This window comes from Cydia splendana, chromosome 11 (assembly GCF_910591565.1).
Source record: "Cydia splendana chromosome 11, ilCydSple1.2, whole genome shotgun sequence".
NCBI classification, from domain to species: Eukaryota; Metazoa; Arthropoda; class Insecta; order Lepidoptera; family Tortricidae; genus Cydia; species Cydia splendana.
Window position 1 is genome coordinate 20,408,938 of NC_085970.1, and position 24,022 is coordinate 20,432,959.

Below are 24,022 nucleotides of genomic sequence, written 5' to 3' on the forward strand. Positions count from 1 at the left end.
AGGGGTCAGGGAGGTTACAGTTGCTCGGAGGGAACAGTCGCTCGAATGCACTGTGCTGGAAAGGAAAAAGAGCATTATATCTGTCCTCTACGTCAATGAGAAGCTTTCGACACGCGATCGTGTATGAACTAGTCCGTGAGCCGCTCTGGCGCCGCCGTGCGATTGTGTAATGTCGTGTTCTGTTTTTTACGCGGCCGAATTTTCATTTTTACGTAAGTTTCACTTTGTTTTTTAACTAAACTTGTGTGAGATTCTTAATTACTGTTGTTTTTGTCGAAGTGTGTCTAATCTACTTAGTATTGACTGATAAGTCAATGCTGTAGGTCTATGCGTTTGTTTCTAGTTTGATCTTGTTTCCAAAATGGCGTCAAGGCCAACAGTAGCTCGTTTCGGAGAAGTACACACTGGCTCGCGAGCCACTGTGTACGTATGAACTTATAAAAATAATACCGACAAGGTTTAACTTAATAAAAGTCAAATAAAGAAATAATATTAATTGTTCTTAGAACTTAAAACCAAATGACTGCTAATAAAATAAAAGTTAAAACTTGTACCTACCTATTTACAGAATGCCGCGACGAAATAGATCGCTCTCAGTGCCCAGGAAAATAAGCAACCATACGACGGAGGAGATCAAAACAGGAGTGAACCTGATACGAAGTGCTACATCCATTAAGCAAGCTGCTAAAACTACTGGAATTCCATTTACAACATTAAAATCGTATCATAATAAGACTAAAACTTGCGAATCTCTAGAAAACCAAAGACTGGAACCAAATGATTCAGTCAATAGAATCTTCACACCCGAACAAGAGCAAACTCTAAAATATTATTTTAACGACTGTGCCCTCATGTTTTATTGTTTAACTAAAAAAGAATGCCAAGAGATTGCGTTTCAATGTGCACAAATCAATAACTTAAAAATCCCGCAATCGTGGATTGAAAATCAAAGGACCGGTAAAGATTGGCTCATAGCATTCAGGAAGAGACATGACATTACACTCAGAAAACCAGAACCATGTAGTCTTGCGAGGGCCACCGCATTTAACCAGAATAACGTTAAAAAATTCTACGATAACTTGGAGGATATCATCAGTCGACACCCTTCTTTTGGAGATGGTACGAGAATAATTAATCTTGATGAAACGTCAACCACGACTGTTCGGAAGCCTCAGAAGGTATTAGCTCCTACAGGGAAGAAGAATGTGTCAAAAGTTACGAGCCGAGTCACATTAGTGACCACTTGTTGCATCATAAGTGCAAGTGGAAACTTTTTGCCTCCAGTGTTGGTATTTCCCCGAAAAAACTTTAAAGATCACATGATTAAAAATACACCTCCAGGCACACTCGGTTTGGCAGCACCCACTGGATGGATGAATTCTTCAATATTCCCGGAAGTAATGAAACATTTCATTAAGCACAATTCCTCCAAAGAAAATCCATCCATCCATCCTCATCATGGATAACCACGAGTCTCACTTGTGTATCGAGGCATTGGACCTTGCGAAGAACTCTGGAGTTCACATCCTCTCATTACATCCCCACACTTCCGGAAATCTACAACCGTTAGATGCGGGCATATATAGCCCTTTCAAAGTTTTCTACAACGCCGCCATTGACTCATGGCTTTTAAGAAATCCGGGCAAGCCAGTGACAATTTATGATTTAGGACAAATCATTGGCATGGCCTTCCAAAAAGCTATGATTCCAAGCAACATCACCCACTCATTTGCTAAATGTGGTATTTTCCCATTTGATAGACTGAATTTCACAGAATTTCTTTCTCTTCCATTGATCGTAAAAATATAGCTGTGATCCTTGATTGTAAAACACTATTCAATATTATTGCGGGCGGGATAATGTGGGAAAAGTTGTTCTTCTCCCTGGATCTATTTCCCCTGTTTCCAGACCCTGATATCGCAAAAAGTTTGCGCTTGCAAAGAACAAAAATAGGCTACACAATTGTATACGATTAGCGCCATATTTTTTTCGACAATTAAAAGAAGAATGTTCCGATTGTGGTGTCGTTACCATTGGCTTTGATGAAACCCTTAATAAAGTTGCTCAGAAAGGGCAGACGGACATCTTTGTCCACGACTGAAAAGTTTCACGACTGATGGCATTGACACAAAAAAATATTGCAGGTTTCGATTGATGGCCCTAAAGTAAATAAGATATTTTTGCAAGACCTAAAGTCCAAACTCAAAAATGAGTGCGAAACAGGTGACTCAATTCTGCTCAACATGGGGAGTTGTGGACTTTTCGAAGATTTGGAGGTTTATTTTATAAGTGTAGGTACTGGACAAAACAACATCAAGGGGCCGCAAAAATTAGACTAATCAAAAGAAAGTTTGACGTTAAAGGGAAACTGAGTATGGGGGAGCACTTCGCAGAACAGGTAGATACGATTAGTGCGTTAACTATACCGTTAGAGGAGAGCGATAATTATAGTGGCGTATATTATCCGTCACTACCCAGGAGCGAAAGGTTAGTGTACGGGCAGCGTCAGACTATTATTCGATTACGACCAAAATATTAGTTGCGAAGGTGCTAATAGTAGCACTTTAGGTCAGGGAACTAGCAGGGATACCTTTACACATAGACAATCGTTTAATAGGAGAGGAATAGGACATGCGCGTGATAACACACCCTTAGTCGCATTCTTAGAGGGAGTGCAGGATGCAGTCACTGAAAATTGACGCCATTGTGTGTATTTGACTGTGTTGAGTTGAGGTATTGGTTGAGAAGAAATAAAATAGTAGTTATATTCTTCTCCATAGACCGCGGGTAATTTCGCTATTCACTTCGCATCATTCCCTTGTTATTGCCGATATCAACCAATTAGTATTGGTTAGCAGGAGGCTAGTATATTCTGATTGTCTATTTGCCTTGTAGAAATTTAGTTACTCTCGTTCAACCTGCACGCAACTGCTCAGCCAGTAAGTGGTTATCACCAAATTACATGAGTTAATTTTTTAACTTATTACTTATTGTAATTTTTTAATCCTCAGAACATGGACGATGATAAAATAAAAAGAAAAAACAAACAAGTTGATAAAAACCAAAAAATATTTGTGTGATGCATGTAGTGTCGACAATTCCAGCAATTTATAATAAATAACGAATCGATTTGATTGTTTAGACACTTATTGATTTTGCAAAAACGAGCAATTTATTTGAAGACTAGATTATGAACAGTATTATTTGATATAATTAAGATTTAAATGACTGATTATGCCAATAGTAAGACTGTCTGCAGATATTGATTGATAATAACATGGACTTTTATTCAAATTTCGATTTTATCACCGAATTATATGAGATCACCCTACCGTTTAACATCAAATACTATTACAATCCAACATCACATACTTAGTGCACCTGTGCACTTGCTAACCCTCCATACGATAATGCTAGCTAGATTACACACTTATTAGACACAGCCCCCTACGTGGGTAGCGCAAACGGAAACAGTTCTAGAAGCTTTGGTTGGTTTGGTTTTTCAAAATGTCCTCTGTCACAATTTCTTTCGTAGGAGCCCACGTCTATTACTACAACTGGACGTTATAATTGGACGATTCCGAAGACGCATTCCAAGAAAATTTCAAGACATCACATTCACAAGTGTCCTCGACCACAAGCTGTCAAAAAATCACCCCTGTGATGTGTGTGACACACACATTACAGCCTGCAGTCCGTGACACCTGCAGGGAAACAGAGACAGCTGATTGCCATTGGTCAGGCTAGAGAGGTTCACATCGTATCATATAATACTAATACTGGATTGAGCAACGCGCTGGAATTCCACATTCGAGATGCTAAAACGACTGATAGAGTTAAAAATTCTGCAAGGCTATGCGCATGCTCAATGTCTTGTCGGAAGAAATTCGAGTGCTATTGAAGTGATAGTTCAGTCATTAGAACCTGCTAAAAAGCTACAGTATTGCTACAAGACACAACTAGCGATTTCTATATAATATGACTGTAACTTAGAAAGTGTCGAGATAAGCACAAGGCTATCTTTAAAATTAGAAAAACACGTGAAAAAAAGAGAAATAAAACTAATGGCTCATGGAGCATTTTGCGCTGCGTTATATTTAGATCCTCGATTGAATCTGACACTGAGTCTGCGACGAACGTGTTAAAGGTTGTCAATGCGGAAGACATGTGTGTAATGGAGGGCCTCGATCGGTGGACGGAAACGGAGTACAAGAATTATTGTGTCGAAATTGGAAATACAATATTTCGCATTTAAAGCCCAACACCTCAAGTTCACCACAATGGATGGTGGTGAAACCGTTGCCCGTAACGTACGTAAACTATTAAGTATGGGGAAGAAGTGAAATTCAACACGAAGAGTGTGAAATTTTACAAATAAGGGAAACATGTGCCGCACACACCCGGGACGATGAAAAGTTTTGCGACGTTCACGGTGGAAATACAAATATTATTTTACTTCTATACGGGAACAGTGCTTTAAGCTAAGTTATGGAGGTCCTTGCAAGACTTGAGAGCAAATTTATCCGCACAAAACAGTATCAACAACAGTATCAAAAGCTACATACACATCAGCCGAATATTGGTAAGTATTTCAGGAATCGATAAAGCAACATTTCGAACGTGCTATTAAAGCCAAATGGCTAGCCGACAACCCGGAACTAATTAAGGATGAACATTTTAACAAAAGACAAGACAATAGCTGTAAGTAATGAGCGCTCAATGATGCAACACTTAATTAAAAATACGTTGCCATTTACGTTACGTTGCTAGATACGAATACTAACAACATAGTTTTTAGGTTTTAGTTTGTATAATACATAATACTAACAAAGTGGATCTTGTTGTCTAAATAAATAAACGTTTTATTTTTTAAAGCGAAGGAGCCCTAATTTTACTTTACTTTAAGGTTGCCACTGACGAGCCTTCCAACACTCCAAATAGCGTGGCTGCACTCCAAAATCGGTCCGTGAATGTCAAATACGTACAATGTTTTTTAAACGGCATCCTAATCTTGGATTTCCATTTGGATTGAAATCCAGCACGCCATGTTACTCCATTTGGACGTATCGGCGTGGCGACTTTGGACTGACCGTCAATGCAAGAAACGTACACCAAGCGTGCGCCATCTGGAAGCACTCCAAACGTTCCGTGAATGTGCAAAACTAAGTCCATTTATATTCAGTCTGCATGGCGCTGCCACCAAGTAACGACACGACAACGAATTCATCGAAAAAATGACAGCCCGAGACTTAGTTTTGTCGGTAATAAAGGAGTATCGGAATCATCCATATTTATGGCAAGTCACAAACGACGACTATATAACAATACTATTTGCGACTACTACCACAAAAAAAGATATAAGAAATGCCGCGCTAGATAAATTGTTGTTGTTATTCAAGATACAAGACCAAAATGCCATAGACACCGTAAAAAAGGAAATTGCTTCAATGAGAAACTGTTAAAAAAAAATTTAATAAGGTAGGTATCTTCTTTTCATATAGATTAATAGAAAAGTGATAGAATTCGGCACCGGCACAAATCTGTGTCTATTTCTCGCCACACATTGACGGATGTGCCCGTCAGACACATCTTTCAGGCAGATCCGGCGGGCAAATCCGTACGTGTATGGCTAGCTATTTACTACAGTCCCTATGAGGGAATGATGTTTCCCAAGGAGCTAATATACATTTTGTATAGTGTCACTATGTTTCCCAAGGATATATTTTGTATGGTGTGACATGTTTCCCAAGAAGCGAATACCTACTTTTTACTTTTAATTAGCGTTTGTCGACAAACGATTGTTATCCCGGCTAGCCCTAAAAAAACTATATCTTATACTGCTATACACTCTTACAGGGTTCGACGAGATGACAAAAATAACAAGGACAATAAGAATGCTCGCAACAATGCGGCGTCCATCGCGGGCAGCAGCGAACTTTTGCGGCCCAAATCGGCAAATATACAGGCTAATATTGGATTTGAACAATATTGGCCAGGTGGAGATTGGGTGTTCAGGTAATAACAACTTGAAAGAAAAAGCTCAAAATTTTTCTATTCACCCCGTGATTTCTGTTGACCCCGTTTTACGGTATGCGCCATATGCCGCGCCAAATTAAGTGAGCACAACTTGGCGCCAAACCCTGTAGCTTAGGAATGTAGTGTTTCGCGCTCAAAGTGCGCTAATCTGATTGTATAAAGAATTGAAAAAGTATAGATTTTAATAAAATCGTAGTATGTAAAAGTTGAAACATACGAAAACTCTGTGCGCGCCAAATTGTGCTAAATTAGTATGCGCCATATGCCGCGCCAAATTAAGTAAGCACAATTTGACGCCAAACCCTGTAGGTTAGGAATGTAGTGTTATGCGCTCAAAGTGCGCTAATCTGATTGCATTGAAATGAATCTGAAAGAATTGAAAATGTATAGATTTTAATAAAACGGTAGATAGATATGCATAGATTTTAATTCGTAGTATTTGACTGTGTTGAGCTGAGGTGTTGATCCCTGCAATTTGCGAATTACGGTTTTCGCGGAAGGCCCTCTGACCCGGGCATAAGTGGTTGATCTTCTGGTACGTTTAATTTCTTCTGCCCAAATTAGTTTACCACAAGCGTCGATTTTTTGAAAATTCCTCCGTCACTATTACTACAAATTTGTAACGTATTACATGTAAAGTAAAATACAGGGCATGCCACGGCTATGCCACATGGAGGGAAAGTACCCTGAATATTGTAGATGGAACATTTTACTGAAAGAAGACATTATTTTAACTAAAAAAAAAACAATTTAAACTGCATTCATAGATTTTTAAATAATTACATGGTTGAACCGGGAATAGAACCCGCTACACGAGAAAAAAAAATACCCTGTAGCTTTATCATACCGATCGAAAGGCTTCATCATAAGGATTATTTTTTGTTAAATAACATAGTGTCAGAAATAAAAGGAAGACCACCAGTGCACACACCCTGGACGATGAAAAGTTTTGCGACGTTCACGGTGGAAATACAAATATTATTTTACTTCTATACGAGAACAGTGCTTTAAGCGAAGCTATGGAGGTCCTTGTCCTTGCAAGACTTGAGAGCAAATTTATCTGCATAAAACAGTACACAGAACGGATCAATAGCTACATACACATCAGCCGAATTTTGGTATTTCAGGAATCGATAATGCAACGTTTCGAACGTGCTAAAGCCACCAGGCACATAAGGTAAAGAAAAACAAAAACAAAACAAACAAACAAGTGAATAAACAACCAGGTGCTCCATCGGAAAGCCAAACTCACACTGCTCCACGGACAGCAGACAGTTGCACATCAACGGCGGAACGAGGCAGACGTGACCACTGCTGCTCCACGTTCGCTGCTCCACAATAGTGCTCCACAAGGTGCTCCACCAATAGTGCTCCGTGCATAGTGCTCCGTCTAACTGTGCTCCGCAGGAAACGAACAAACAAGTCACTCTGTGCTCCACACAATGGACAAAAGTAAAGAAGAAAGATACCAACAGGCACTCCAGGAAATGGACAAGCGTCTATCCGGAATAGCCAAAGAAGTAAAAGAAATCAAGGAAACGATACGGGACCTCTTGGGATATAGAGAGGTGGAACCCACGAAGGGACACGGACACGGTCAGGAGCCGCAGGCGTCACCGCAGACGCCACAGCACGAGGTCGTACAGGCCGACAGGGAGGGGAGCTGGGACAACAACAACATGACCTCCCCCAACCTTTACCAAACGTGCGAGCGGATTATAAGTCCAAGCTTCTCAGATATCTCACCGCCCAGCCCCATGCCAACGACAAAAACATCGACTGAAGCGTCCGGCGGCCCCGGCGGCCCTGGCGAATCGGCTGCACCGGCGCTGCCGCCTGGGCAGGAGAACGGGTCGGCGGACGCGCGGGCCTGCACGCCGCGGGAGCGGCCATCACGCACACCACCACCACCACCAACAACCCCCCCCAACACACCCACCCCTACCGAGCGCTCCATACCCCCGCTGGAGAGACTGAGAAAGTTGCTGTCTCCACATCTCCGCTGGCATCCCTGCCCCGCAGCGGTAAAAGCAGCCGCAGAGGGAGTGACTGGGGAGACAGCGGAGGAGGAGAAGGCCAGCGAGGTGTCTTCCACCACGGAGTCAACACCTCGAAAAAGGAAGGGGAAAGGAAATGCACAGGACGAGGGGAGCCGCAAGCGAAGCCTGAGCCTGAGTAGCTCGAGTAGCTCAGGCAGTAGCGGCAGCAGCGGCAGCAGCGGCAGCGGCAGAACCGGAAACAGCTCCAGCTCCGGTTCCAGTTCCAGCTCCTCAACAACATCATCTGGAGCAGCAACAGCTACGGAAGAAACAACAACATTAATGAAGACAATGGACCAAAATATAAAGACAAACAACAAACATAAGATATCAGAAAAACCTAACGTCCTTAGTGCTCCACAGAAAACATGAATAAACAACAAAGTGTTAGTGCTCCATTGCCTCGACTAAGCGTCTTTAGTCCTCCAGTGCTCCACATAATGGAGGAAAGCAAAGAGGAAAGATACCGACAGGCACTCCAGCATATGGACAAGCGACTAACCGGTATAACTAATGAAATCAAAGATATCAAAGAAACTATACGAGACCTCTTGGACAACAATCAGGAGGGACTCATGGAGGGACATGGACTGGGGCCGCAGACGCCGCCGCAGCCACCACATCACGCAATCGCACAGGCTGACAAGGAAGGAGACGGGGACAACAATAACATAACCTCCCCCAACCTCTATCAAACATGCGAACAGATCCTAAGTCCAAACCTCTCAGACATTACACCACCCAGCCCCATCTCGACGACTGAAACACTGACTGAAGGAAATGAGGAGCCCATGGACCTCACGGCCGCAACTGAAACGGACCTCATCCAACCGTCCGATCTGGGACTCGCAAATCCGGGGATAGCGTCACCACGGAAGAACGCGAACGGGCAGAGCGTAAAGCAGGGGGTAAAGAAAAGAAGGAGGACCAGATCACTGTCATCATCATCAACATCGGCGACGACCGACGGCCCTGGCAGCCCCGGTGAGCTATCCGTGCCGATGCTGCAGATGCCCGAGCTGGGAGGCAAACCGGCGGACGTACAGGCCTCCACACCACAAGAACAAGAACAGTCACAGCGCACACCACCGACTACCCCCCCAACACACCCACCCCTACCGAGTGCTCCATACCCCCTCTGGAAAAGCTGAGAAAGCTACTGTCTCCACATCTGCGCTGGCGCCCCAAGCTTGCTGTGGCAAGAGCAATTGTAGAGGGGGAGACAGGGGAGGCAGCAGCAGAAGAAAAGGCCGGAGAGGTGTCCTCCACAACCAACACCACGGAATCGACACCTCGCAAAAAGAAAGGGAAGGTGCAGAATGTGGGGAAACGCAGTCGAAGCATGAGCCTTGGCAGCTCGGACAGCGGCAGCGGCAGCGGTAGCAGCAGCGACAGTACTGGGGATGGCTCCACCACCGACAGCTCCAGCTCCAGCTCCGGCTCCACATCAACCGAAACAGCATCCAGAGGCCAATGCAAGGCTTCCATGACAAAAATGTAAAGGTTCCTTCAAGATCCTAAACTGTTAACTATGGAGACCTTAACTACTAGAAAAGCGTAACTGCACACCGTTTTCCAAAAATATCAAGATATCTGCGTTCAATTAGCAGTGTTAGACCCAGAACACGACAAAAGACCACTTGGACGACGAAATGATTTTTTACAAAGAAGGAAAACATGTGCCGCATACACCTTGGACGATGAAAAGTTTTGCGACGTTTACGGTGGAAATACAAATGTTATTTTACTTCTATACGGGAACGGCAACAGTGCTTTTTTTAAGCGAAGCTATGGAGGTTCTTGCAAGGCTTGAGAGCAAATTTATCTGCACAAAACAGTACACAGAACGTATCAAAAGCTACATACACATTTGCCGAATATTGGTATTTCAGAAATCGAAAAAGCCACGTTTCGAACGTGCTAAAGCCAAATGACTATCCGACAACCCGAGACTAGAGATGGGTAGGGGTGAGTAAATACTGAGTATTTACTCGGTATTTACTCAAAGCACCCGATAAATACCCGTATTTACTCATTTAGGTGGGTAAAAACGATTGCTTATAAAATATTCAAAAAGTGAGATTTAAGGACAAAATTGTCTATTATTAAAGAGTGCTAACGTGTATTAACAATATCTATAAAATAAAAAGCATATAGGACGCTTAATTTTGGAAAAAAAGGTAATTATCAGTGAGAGGCAAATTGTGATAATTCATAGTCAACCATTTTGTTTTAAATAAGAAGGTATTTACTTTAAAAATATGGTACTTAAATTCTATCGATGTTCTAGATAACTGCATGTCGCGCAAAAGTGCGTGTTTACACGGCACTTATGACCTTTTATTAAGGGTTTTTTGAAGAAAACTCAAAAATGGCTCAACCGATGATGTTCAAAATATTGTTTTTTATACTCTATTATACGGCTAATCTACCGATATGTTTTCATATTTTTTCTGAACGTTGGTTCGAAAGTTATAAAGAGGTAAAGATTATTTTGGCCTTTCGAAACAGTTTTTTTCCAAAAATATTCGATTTATCCAAAATAAGTTCTTAGAAACATTCCAGTTATTTTTAAAGACCCATTTAATGATGTGCAACACGTTGATGGTTTCTGAAATATTTTTTTGTTGCAATTAGTTACATGTATGGAGTGCCCCTCTTAAAAATACATTTCTTACAATTTTGAGTACTTAATCCAGTAGCGGCTTACAAAATACACCTACGAGGGGTGTTCAAAATATTCTCGGTATGAGAATGAAAACAAACAAGTACGAAAAGTTTGATATTTTTATTTTTCAATATACTCCCCCCCTATGTTAATCCCCTTAAAAGATCGATCAATTTTTTTTTTTAATCCCTCATAAAAATATTTTTTATCTTTGGTGTAAAAATGCTCCTCCACTGCAGCCTTCAATGCTTCATCGTCAGAAAAAAAAATTCCACGCAGATCCTTTTTAAGATTGGGGAACAAAAAGAAGTCGCTGGGGGCTAAGTCCGGACTATACGGTGGGTGAGTAACAGTTTCAAACCCACATTCAACAATAGCTGCCTTGGCAATATGAGCAGTATGGACGGGGGCGTTGTCACACAGAAGCAGAACACCTTTGGTTAACTTTCCTCGCCTCTTTTCTTTGATTGCATCCTTTAATTGACGTAGAATGTTAGCGTAGTACTGTCGTGTGATATTTACACCTTTTTCTTTATAATCGATTAGTAATATTCCTTCACAATCCCAAAATATCGTGGCCATGACCTTGCCAGCTGAAGGGACGACCTTGAACTTTTTGGGATGAGCTGAACCCTTAATGTGCCACTGCATGGACTCTTGTTTACTCTCTGGGTCATAATGATGAACCCAGGTTTCATCTCCAGTAACTATTCTTTGCAGCACCTCATTAGGATTTTCACCGCACAGGTCAATAACATCGGAACAACACGCTACACGCATGTCTTTTTGAAGCCGAGTCAGCATTCGCGGAACCCATCTTGCACTTACTTTTGACATATTAAGATGGTCATGGATAATATCATGTACGATACCAATAGAAAGATTGGTTACTTGAGCTATAGATTTTACCTTCACTCGACCATCTTCCAATATAAGTTTTTCCACTTTATCAATATTTTCTTGTGAAGTAGCTACTACAGGCCGACCAGGTCTAGGGTCATCTTCAATACTCTCCCTTCCACGTTTAAATTCGCTTGACCACTTTTGAATGGTAGATAGAGAAGGAGCAGACTCACGGTAAACACAATCCATTTCCTCTTTTATGGTTTTTTGATTTTTACCCTGTTTTGTCGAGAATCTTATGACGCATTGATGTTCTAATTTAGTTAACATTGTCAATTCGCACATGATGTTCATGTTTGTTCAGCAATTGCAGAAAAACAAAAGAACATCTCGGTTCCAATTATATTTTTTTTTAATGTCAATGAATAAACCTTAGCGGCCAGTAACGAAAGAAATTTAAGAAGAGGTTGTAAGATATCAATACCGAGAATATTTTGAACGCCCCTCGTATATTTCAAATTTATATGCCCCTTTCAGCACTCTAAATAGTTTATACCCACCAATTTGTGTATAAACGAGTAAATACGGGTATATTGAGTAAATACCGAGTATTTACTCGGTATTTACCCATGAGTATTTACTCACTACCCATCTCTACCCGGGACTAATTAAGGATGAACATTATAAATAACAAAAGAAAAGATAATAGCTATAAGGAATGAGTGCTCAATAATGCAACACTTAATTAAAAATACTTTGTCATTAGCAAGTTACGAATAGTAACATAATTGTTAGGCTTTAGTTAGTATAATACTAACAAAGTGGATCCTTTTGCCTAAATACCTATATATATATATATTTTTTTTATACCACTTCGGTGGCAAACAAGCTTACGGCCCGCCTGATGGTAAGCAGTCACCGTAGCCTATGGACGCCTGCAACTCCAGAGGAGTTACAAGCGCGTTGCCGACCTTTTAAAAACATTTTATTATTTTTTAAACAAAATTCTTATCTGTATTGGTAGCAGGAGATCTAAGGTCCACCACCTTGCATTTTGGAGACAAAGCAAACCGTTTGGAACAGGTGTTTGTGGGGGTGATCTGAGCTGATTAAGCCCGGTTGCCAAGAAGTTCCCCCCAGCAGGTGGGCAGGGGAGGGGGGAGAAAAGTGCCTCCGGCGCGCCTAACTCTAAGCGTTATATCTGCATACATCTAGCAACTATATCAAGTTTGGTGTCTTTTTCGTATAATTCGAGGATGAAGAATTCATTTCTGTGACTAGTTTTTCACTCACCCATACAAAAAATTCGAGAAATTCAAAATTAAAAAAAAATATTTTCACTTTTTTTTTCGAAAATCCTCTACAAAATTAAAACTATGAGGATTTGCTTTAGAAAAAAAATACCTGCGAATAGCCCAGTTATCCTACTATACAGAATAGTAAACTTGTCAAACATTTTTTTTTCATAACTCTGTTAAAAAAAATGTTTTGTGTCGCGCGGCGTACCTGAATTGTAGGTATGAGCCGTATGCAGCGTTTAGGATTTTTAAGTATGTTTAGATGATTTCTGATAAGTTTTTATTCTTCTGGTTGTAGAAAATTACTTCTGGACGTGATATATATACAAATATAAAAAAATAAATATATAAATAACGATGTTGGGAAAACTTTCGCCAATAGAGTTATTATAAATGTGATAAAATTAACATAGGAGATGTTTGACAAAAAATGCGGGTTAAAATAAGATATATATTGTTCGCAATTGCCACTATATGTCCGTGCATTTTAGTTTTTTTCTTAACGCAGTAAAGTTGCACCTCCATGCGCATTTTGTTTTGCAGCAACGAATAAGCTGTAAACAAGCAGCAGCCGCCGCAGGTAGCCATGTCCATATGGGCTCCCAATAACCATTTTGTTTGGACCAGCCCCAGTCAGCAGGGCATGGTAGCTGTTGCTGAGGGGCTGTAATCTGTCCCCAAACATAGCCTCCTTGGTAAACTGCACGGAGAATATGTTACGTAGGTAGCGCATCTTCCATTGGAGGCAGATTCTCTAACTGGAGATTTCTTTTTGTAAAAAGTATTTTTCGGCACTCATTTACACACGTACCTGACCTGATCTGAACACAGTAACAAAATGCATAGTTTTAAAATAATGTCTAGGGACCAATTCATACCTCGTAATTCAAATCTGTTCAGATTTAATATTGTAACTATTGTAAGACTCTTACATGTCATACAAGACAATAACAAATTTTTCCAAAATTGGCTGCTCAATATTGCCTTGTTTACCGTATTTAAATCCCTCCGGAACATTACAAGGACCACTAAAACCAGGCTTGTCAGAACCCTCATATTTCCCATTTTTCTCTATGCTGCTGAGACATGGACACTAAGGGCATCCGAAAAACAGAAAGTGAATGCACTAGAGATGTGGTGCTGGAGACGAATGCTGGGCATATCATGGACTGAGTTCTGGACCAACGCATCAATTCTTGAGGAGCTTGGCATTAAAGAGCGGTTGCTTTCTACGGGCAAAACTCGGTACTCAACTTACGAGGGGCGTTCAAAATATTCTCGGTATTGATATCTTACAACCTCTTCTAAAATTTCTTTCGTTACTGGCCGCTAAGGTTTATTCGTTGACATTAAAAAAAAGTATAATTCGAACCGAGATGTTCTTTTGTTTTTCTGCAATTGCTGAACAAACACGGACATCATGTGCGAATTGACAATGTTAACAAAATTAGAACATCGATGCGTCATAAAATTCTTGACAAAACAGGGTAAAAATCAAAAAACCATAAAAGAGGAAATGGATTGTGTTTACCGCGAGTCTGCTCCTTCTTTATCTACCATTCAAAAGTGGTCAAGCGAGTTTAAACGTGGAAGGGAGAGTATTGAAGATGACCCTAGACCTGGCCGGCCTGTAGTAGCTACTTCACAAGAAAATATAGATAAAGTGGAAAAACTTATATTAGAAGATGGTCGAGTGAAAGTAAAATCTATAGCTCAAGTAACCAATCTCTCTATTGGTACCGTACATGATATTATCCATGACCATCTTAATATGTCAAAAGTAAGTGCAAGATGGGTTCCGCGAATGCTGACTCGGCTTCAAAAAGACATGCGTGTTGCTTGTTGTTCCGATTTTATTGACCTGTGCGGTGAAAATCCTGATGAGGTGCTGCAAAGAATAGTTACTGGAGATGAAACCTGGGTTCATCAATATGACCCAGAGAGTAAACAAGAGTCCATGCAGTGGCACATTAAGGGTTCAGCTCATCCCAAGAAATTCAAGGTCATGCCTTCAGCTGGCAAGGTCATGGCCACGATATTTTGGGATTGTGAAGGAGTATTACTAATCGACTATAAAGAAAAAGGTGTCAGTATCACAGGACAGTACTACGCTAATATTCTACGTCAGTTAAAGGATGCAATCAAAGAAAAGAGGCGAGGAAAGTTAACCAAAGGTGTTCTGCTTCTGCATGATAACGCCCCCGTCCATACTGCTCATATTGCCAAGGCAGCTATTGTTGAATGTGGGTTTGAAACTGTTACTCACCCACCGTATAGCCCGGACTTAGCCCCCAGCGACTTCTTTTTGTTCCCCAATCTTAAAAAGGATCTGCGTGGAAATAAATTTTCTGACGATGAAGCATTGAAGGCGGCAGTGGAGGAGCATTTTTACACCAAAGATAAAAAATATTTTTATGAGGGATTAAAAAAAATAATTGATCGATCTCTTAAGTGTATGAACATAGGGGGGGAGTATATTGAAAAATAAAAATATCAAACTTTTCGTACTTGTTTGTTTTCATTCTCATACCGAGAATATTTTGAACACCCCTCGTATTTGGACACGTGTCTCGGCGAGACGGAACATCCACAGAACGTCTAGTTGTGCAAGGAAGAGTGGGAGGTGACAGGGCTAGAGGAAGATCTCTAATGAGATGGACCGACCAAACAAAGCCAGTGTGTCGGCCACAGTAAGCGAATGTTTACGGAAAGCAGCTCTACGGGAGGAATGGCGACGTGTCGTTAAATGAGTCGCTTAAAAGTTTACATAATGGCCACGACCACTCTATCAAGAGTTTAACGAAGAATAAATCCCTCCGTTACAGTATTTTATTTGTATATATAATTTATTTTACAGGACCAAAAAGGTCAGAAGTCTTGCCATTCTTCCACGCCTTTTCAGGTTGGGACACTGTTTCTTTTTTGTGTGTAAAGGGAAAAAAGCGTATTTCAAGCTTGGAGCGCATATCCTGCCGTAACGGAGGGGTCTAAATACGGCAAACAAGGCACTATTGAGCAGGCATTGCCAATATTAAAAAAAAAATGTTATTGTCTTGTATGACAAGTAAGAGTCTTACAATAGTAAGTATGGACTGATTTGAATTATGAGGTGTGAATTGGCCCCAAGACGTTATTTTAACAAAATGCATAGTATTTTGTTACTGATTTTAGATCAGGTACAAGTACGAGAGTAAAAGTTAGACAAAAAGTAAGTTACAAAAATAAATCTCCAGTTAGAGGATCTACCTCCAATGGAAGATGCGCTACCTACGTAAACATATTCTCCGTGCAGTTTACCAAGGAGGCTATGTTTGGGGACAGATTATAGACCCTCAGCACCAGCTACCATGCCCTGCTGACTGGAGCTGGTCCAAACAAAATGGTTATTGGGAGCCCATATGGAAAAGCCTACCTGCGGCGGCTGCTGCTTGTTTAGAGCTTATTCGTTGCCGCTCCAAAAAAATGCGCAGGGAGGTGCAACTGCGTTAAAAAAAAACTAAAATGCACAGATCCATGGACATGTAGTGGCAATTGCGAACAATATATATCTTATTTTAAACCGCATTTTTTGTCAAATATCTCCTATGTTAATTTTATCACATTTATAATAACTCTATTGGCGAAAGTTTTCCCAACATCTTTATTTATATATTTAATTTATATTTGTATAAATATCACGTCCAGAAGTAATTTATTAATGTAAGTAATCTACAACCAAAAGAATAACAACTTATCAGAAATCATCTAAACATACTTAAAAATCCTAAACGCTGCATACCGCTCTTACAATGCAGGTACGCCGCGCGAAACAAAACATTTTTTTAACAGAGTTATGAAAAAAAAAATGTTTGACAAGTTTGCTATTCTATATAGTAGGATAACTGGGCTATTCACAGGTATTTTTTTTCTAGAGCAAATCCTCATAGTTTTAATTCTGTAGAGGATTTTCGAAAAGAAAAGTGTAAATATTTTTCCTGAATTTTGAATTTTTCGTATTTTTTGTATGGAATAGTGAAAATTTAATGAATTCTTCATCCTCGGAATATACGAAAAAGACACCAAACTTGATATAGTTGCTAGATGTATGCAGATATAAAGCTTAGAGTGAGGCGCGCCAGAAGCACTTTTCCCCCCCCTCCCCTGCCCACCTGCTGGGGGGAACCTCTTGGCAACCGGGCTTAATTAACTCAGATTACCCCCAGGAACACCTGTTCCAAGCGGTTTGCTTTGTTTCCAACATGCAAGGTCCCCTTAGAAAACGGGACCTTAGATCTCCTGCTAGATGGACATAGAAACTGTTGCTGCGATTTGCCTCTGTGCTGCTAGCTACTATTATGATTTAGGCGTATATCATTAAAAAAATTACTAAGCCATGGAGAAGGAGCTAAAGTCTATTTCAATAGAACTTACTATGTAAACAAACAACGTAACTTTGTTTTATCACTGTTTCTCTTTGAATTTTCACACCACCTCATCAAATACCATTGAAACCATACACATATACACTATTGAAATGGTCCGTTCCGTAAAATACACAAATATATAACTGTATCTTGGATATTTAATTAAAAGTTTAAAATGGGTTCATAAGTTAGGTTATTAGGACCTGATGGAATGACGGTTTTGTTTCTTTTAAATTCTACAATTGTCTATGATGGGTAGTGTTGTGCCTAAAGTTTGTGATATAAACCCGCTACACACTACCCAACCCAGGCTCTGTAACTACCGCCGCGGTTATAAAATACATCAATAGGGTAGACCGAGGCCATTCGGATCACTGGGGAAATCGGATCAAAATAAGCATTTCTGTAAAATTTGAAAGATCGCGGTTAGTTACAGCCAGTCAATCAGCGTCCCGCGTTCGCTCTGTTCCTAACGCATGTCGCCACAGTTACTGCCATTGGAAAAGACTCACGCGTCGGTCACGGTGACACTTCCCGATGAGTCGCTCGTACAGGTGTATTGTGATTTTACCGCCGATGTAAAAAATGTGCAAATACAGTCCGTGATAAAAGTAAACGCAAAAGGCTAAAGGTTTGTAATTGTTGTTACTTATTGTTAATGGCGCATAGTGTTTCCTGATTTGATTTTCTTTTTATTGTATTTAAAGGTATATTTCCGTTACGCGAAAATAATTCAAACATATGATATGGGGTTATTCGGATCATCTGATTGGGGGCGATTAGGATCACATTATAAAACAAGGTTTTCGGACGTTTTTTTTGGCTTATTTTATGTTCGCATGTTTTAGATGGTGCGTACGTATAAAAAGAAGAGGTATCAGGGGGAATGGTCGGGAGAAAATATGACTACAGCTGCTAATAAGGTTTTAACGAAACCGCTGTCCCTACGTAGAGTCTTTTGTTACCACCAACTAATTTTCTCATATGGGGTGAATCGGATATGTGTGATTTTTCATGTTTTGGTTTGAAAAAGTTTACAGTTTTTGTTTATTTTCATTTAAGTTATTCGATTTTGTTGCTAAATGGCCATTAGCATGTTTTGGATTTATTGTTAAAATATATAGTAGCATATACGAGTGATATTATGTTTCGCCTTCTGTAGGTGGCGGGATAAAAAATTTGACTAGAAAGGAGGAATAAAAATAATGCTCAAATGCAACATTAAAGATACCAATGATAGTTGATGTAAATTATTTGACCTTTGTGATTCTTAATCATATGATTAACATTGTTAACCATTATTAATTAAGATTTTATGACAGAGATTTTTTTTTCTGAACTGATTTTATGTCTGAACCTTGGATTATGTTCATTAATAACGAATTTATCCAACTGAATATTAATAAAAACAGTATCACCTTAAAAATTGTATTTATTGACCGTCAAACAAAAAATTACCCGATTCGTCTCGGTATACCCTACATCATTCTTAAGTACTAATTTGTCTTCTGATCGTGATTAAACAAATTAATAATATGTAACTACTTGTTTTTTACTTTTGGTATTTTATTATTCGATATGGTTTGACATTAGTAAAGTAGTAAGTAGGAGCGTTGCCCATCACTAGTAAATTCATCATTCAGAGACAATTTCAATATGGCGGTTTGTTTACATAGTTAGCAAGTTCTATTGAAATAGACTTTAGCTCACTTATTCGGACCCAAGCATTGTTATATTGCTTATCTTTATGTTTCACATCTTTTGGGTTCCATAGGACTGGTTCCATTTGGTAAAATTCTAAAAACTGCAATTCAGTCTTGTTGGACCACATTTTAACGGCTGATTACCAAAACGCGTCTTTACAGAAACACACCGGGTAATTATTGATAATAATATTTAACATACGTGTGGTGGTAATTTGCATTTGTGACGTCTACCCCCAATTTATTCATAGATTTTTGTCGGGTTCACAAATCTCTGTTTTAACAATGAGTGTGTACATGCTCTGCCTCGCTGCCCACGCGGGAGCAGCGAGACCCTTTGACGCGGCCGCAAAAAACCGACCGCAATCGGAGAACGGCGAGACGAGACAAGGAAGACCGAGACAAGACGAGAGCAGTCTGTACACAATCGCTCTCGGCCTGTCTCGGGGTGTCTCGCCGAGAGTGATCGGCGAGATGCTCTCGAGTATGTACACACAGCCGACATTACAAGAGTCTACCTTTCGACCAGGACAGTACAAGTCGCTTCACAAGTTTGCTCGCGGTATTATTGCCGTATTTAGCACAACTCATCTGTGTAAAAAAACATTTTCAAAAATGAAATTTACAAAAAAATATTACTGATCTTGCCTCACTGATGAGAGTGATGACCATCTCAAGTCTCTGTTGATAATAAGTACTTCGCACATTGAACCGGAACTCAAGAACAGTTTTCGGTAAATCTATGCTGCACGCATCACATTAATTTGAAATTCAAGAAATTGAATTATTATATACCTATATAGGTAGTCACTTAATAATGCCAATTATTAAGTAACTATTATACCTACCGCTCCCGCGGGCCGGACAGTAGGAGCCTTGACGCAATGAATCAAGTATCATTTTTGATTAAACATAAGTAATTTAATTTGTTGTTATTGTAAATAAATACGAAATATTTACAATAACAAATTTTAAATATTAAAAACATAAGTGGAGTCATCCACTTATCCGAAGAATCAGGAATCCGACGAAACGGGAATCCGAAGAAACAGGAAAACGACGAATCAGGAACAAATTCTTTGGAAATATGATAGATATATACAATTCTAGATAAAAATACATCCCACCAAAAACATATTCATGTAAAATTTTGCCATGACGAAACCATAAGACCAGCACTGTCAAAAAGTTAACAGATCTCTTGTAGAGCAAAGCTTCTAACTATAAAAGTGTCGGGCGTAGTAAGCGACGTACGTGACGCGCTGTACGCTTACCAAAACCAAAATTTATTCACTATTCATTATTTTTTATTTTACAATAGTTCTTGTAGGAACGAAACGGCCATGCCACATATATATTTTGACTAGTTAAGGTGTAGAGTTTGTGAAGTTAGGGCTCACGACTGCTCTTACAAGTGTAATTCCTCTTATATTGCACTCTGGAAGATCATTCTAGGAGTATTTATCACAACGGACGAAAGAAGTGCGTGTTGCGAGCTTCTTGTAATAAAAACAATAACAAACATATGTCAGTACTTTTTTTTGTATTTGTAGTAAAGATTAATTATTTTCCGTCATCATTATTGACTTTAACAGAAGCTGAATACGAACTTGATAGAATGAGCAACTTATCAGATACTGAAATTGACATCGAAAACTACCTCTTTAGAGAATCCGTAACAAACAAACAGATTAAAAATAATATAACAGAGCTACAACGACTTTCACGCTTTGAAAAGCAGAACGTAATATCTACCAAACATGGAGAGCGGTGCAGTTGGCGGAGGTGCACCACATGGCCACAATATCACCATTCACCGTATTTACAGAAATCCACTACAGGGTTCCAGTTCTTATGAAAAGTCCTTCCCTATGTTACGAGCGAATCTACTGACGGACCCAAAAGACTACCACAAGATCAACAACGAAGCTCATTGTCGTGCTACATGAAAATACATAAAAAGAAACGAAGAAAGTGATATTATGCCCCGTAAAAAGTAGAATTGTCCATCGAGCAATACATGATAATATGCCACCCGCCTCGAACGCATTAAGTATTTTACCAAGGGATATGCCTTGCTAGTTATTTGGACCTACTTCACCGCTGTCGCCTTGTTCTTGGTTATATCATCCCAGCAGTCGTGATCTGCTCCTCGTACATCATCATCATCCGGAATAGAATTAATACGCAGCATAAAGTATGGAATCTTTAAACACACGAGCATATCAGCTAAAATCGCATTACAGACTAAAAATTATAGTTTAGTTCCGTGTCTCAAGCACATCCGTGATAAAATATAATTTAGCACAAATATGTAAGTACCCTTGAACGATACATATGCCAGAGGAGGTTAGGTGTGCACGCTGAACGCTAATATGGTTAACATAAGTAATCAACTAATCACACAAAGTTAAGACGTGTACATTTTCAACAATCTCACATGTCGTCATATAGTCATTGTAGCTTGTGTTTAAGGAATTCTGGTAGACATAAAAGATGCAGACGTAACCATTCTGAGATCAGCTGATATTTGCAATGGGATGTGACGGAAGAATACACCATTTAATTTAGCACAAGCTGCCATGTTTATCGCAATATGAGCAGGCTCCAATTTCACCACGGTGACAGGTGCGACAATTGTAAAACATCATTGTTGCTGACGTCACAGGCATCCATGGGCTACGGTTATCGCTTACCATCGGGCGGGCCGTATTCCTGTTTGCCACCATCATTGTTTTATTAAAAAAAACTTTATTATATCGGAAAAAAACAGATATTTCTCTTGCTAAGTTTATGACAATTGTCACAAGAAACGCTACAATTGTCACGAAATTCCGACATATAACTCATTACCTGTCAAGAATTACCTACAATTCTTCTAAATCTTGACAATTGTCAGAAACTTCGCAAAAGAAATATCTGTTTTTTTCCGATATAATAAAGCTTTTTTAAATAATACAATGATGGTGGCAAACAGGAATACGGCCCGCCCGATGGTAAGTGGTAACCGTAGCCCATGGATGCCTGTGACGTCAGCAACAGTGATTTTACAATTGTCGCACCTGTCACCGTGGTGAAATTGGGGCCAGACGGAAAGAATTAACTGTAGGTAAGTACTTATAGTTTTCATTAACAAAAACGATTACCCGGTGACGGGGGCGGGAGAGATTGCAGTATTGAGGTGAAATGTCCCATAACAGCACACGGAATCAGCATAGACGAAGCTATCGCAAAGAAAAAAATAACCTTCTGGAAAATAAATAAGAATGGTCAATACGACATTAACAAAAATCATAATTGGTTTTACCAAGTCCAAGGGCAGTTACGTATAACACAACGCTCAAAATGTATATTTGCTGTATGGGGCAGCGAAAATGAATCGTTGAGGGTCGAAACTATCAACAAAACGATAAATTTTGGCAGGAGAAGATGGAACCAAAGTTGTCAAAATTTGATATCGACTGCATAGGTACTTCCAGAACTAAAATGATCCTTGTCACCCTCGGAACATGCCAAGTAACTGACGGTCTTTCCACCGCTATATACAACCGGCTGACGGTTTTTTTTATTTATAATAGCATCTAAACTATCATCTGGCAAAGTCTCAATCGGAAAGCGATGACTGAAAAAAAAAATGTTTACAATTTCATGTGATCAACTGACGGTCTTTCCACCGCGATACAACCGGCTGACTATTTTTTTTATTCATGATAGCATCTAAATTGTCACCTGACAAAGTATCAAGCGGGAGGCGATGACTGACGATATTTGCTCCTGGCCCGCGGTCTATTACGACTGCTCTTACAAGTGTAATTCCTCTTATATTGCACTATGGAAGATCATTCTAGGAGTATTTATCACAACGGCCGAAAGAAGTGCGTGTTGCGAGCTTCTTGTAATAAAAACAATAACAAACTGAAGTCAGTACCTTTTTTGTATTTGTAGTAAAGATTAATTATTTTCCGTCATCATTATTGACTTTAACAGAAGCTGAATACGAACTTGATAGAATGAGCAACTTATCAGATACTGAAATTGACATCGAAAACTACCTCTTTAGAGAATCCGTAACAAACAAAATAAAAATAATCTATAACAAAGCTACAACGAGCTTTGAAAAGCAGAACGTAATTTCTACCAAACACTGTTGCCTTTTTGCGACTTAGTTCCTGTTAGAATATCTGTATAGCCCTTAAGTAATTCAGCTTAGCTGTAAATAATATAGTTCTGATTTAAACTTTCACGGTTATTAAATATTATCAAACTACACAACGGGACTTAATCGCGTATTTAAGTTTTAAGATTTACCTCCGACGTTTCGAGGACGGCGTTGTCCCCGTGGTCTCGGAGAAGACTGGCTCAAGTTGACATCAACATCTTCTAGCCGCGCGAGATTTTCGAACTACCCGCACTTGGTCTTGTTTATCACTTTTGAACGTTTTGCGCACTAGGGATGTTACTCTGTCATCCACATGGAATCCAGTCATTAGTAAATGTAAGCGGAAACGAATATCGACAGTCGATAAATCGAATATCGTTAGTGTTGTGTCCGTTATAATCTTACACAGTTCTCACCATGAGGAAATGCGAGCTATAAAATCATTGGCAGCCGTCAGTTTTGATGCTTGCAATTGGGTTGGCAGCGATTTAATTGCTTACATTTCAGCATTGTAAGCTCTGCGAAAGATAACAACCCATTATCACCGAATTACCAAGTATCACCGATAAGCCAAAGTTTGCCCTACAATCCACGGTGCGATTTGACACACGTGAATGAAGCTCGACGCCAAATGTTTGTCACCGGCGAGAAGACCCTCTCTTTAATACCTCCTACTGCCGCTGCCCTCCTTCAGCATATAAAAAGGGCAAAATATCAGGCTGGAGAAATATGCGGATGTGCACTTTGAGTCACGTAGCAACCTGACCATCTCCAGAGCAGTGGGGATGGAAGAGAAGACCAGACCTTTCATTAGAGACTAATTGGAGTGAAAGACCAGATCTTTCATTAGAGCCTAAGGTCGCCTCCAGAATC

The 24,022-nt window shown here is 39.9% G+C and overlaps 1 protein-coding gene across 1 annotated transcript; it reads left to right on the forward strand.

The window, feature by feature from the left end:
• Positions 1–7,478: 7,478 nt before the first annotated feature.
• On the forward strand, positions 7,479–8,447 carry LOC134795229 (uncharacterized protein DDB_G0271670-like). Its single transcript, XM_063767059.1, has one exon. The coding sequence runs from the start codon at positions 7,479–7,481 to the stop codon at positions 8,445–8,447; it is 969 nt and encodes a 322-aa protein (XP_063623129.1).
• The last annotated feature ends 15,575 nt before the right edge of the window (positions 8,448–24,022 follow it).

Bases quoted from the DNA above. Each gene is read 5' to 3' on its own strand.
- LOC134795229 (XM_063767059.1), top strand. From the start codon at position 7,479: ATGGACAAAAGTAAAGAAGAAAGATACCAACAGGCACTCCAGGAAATG.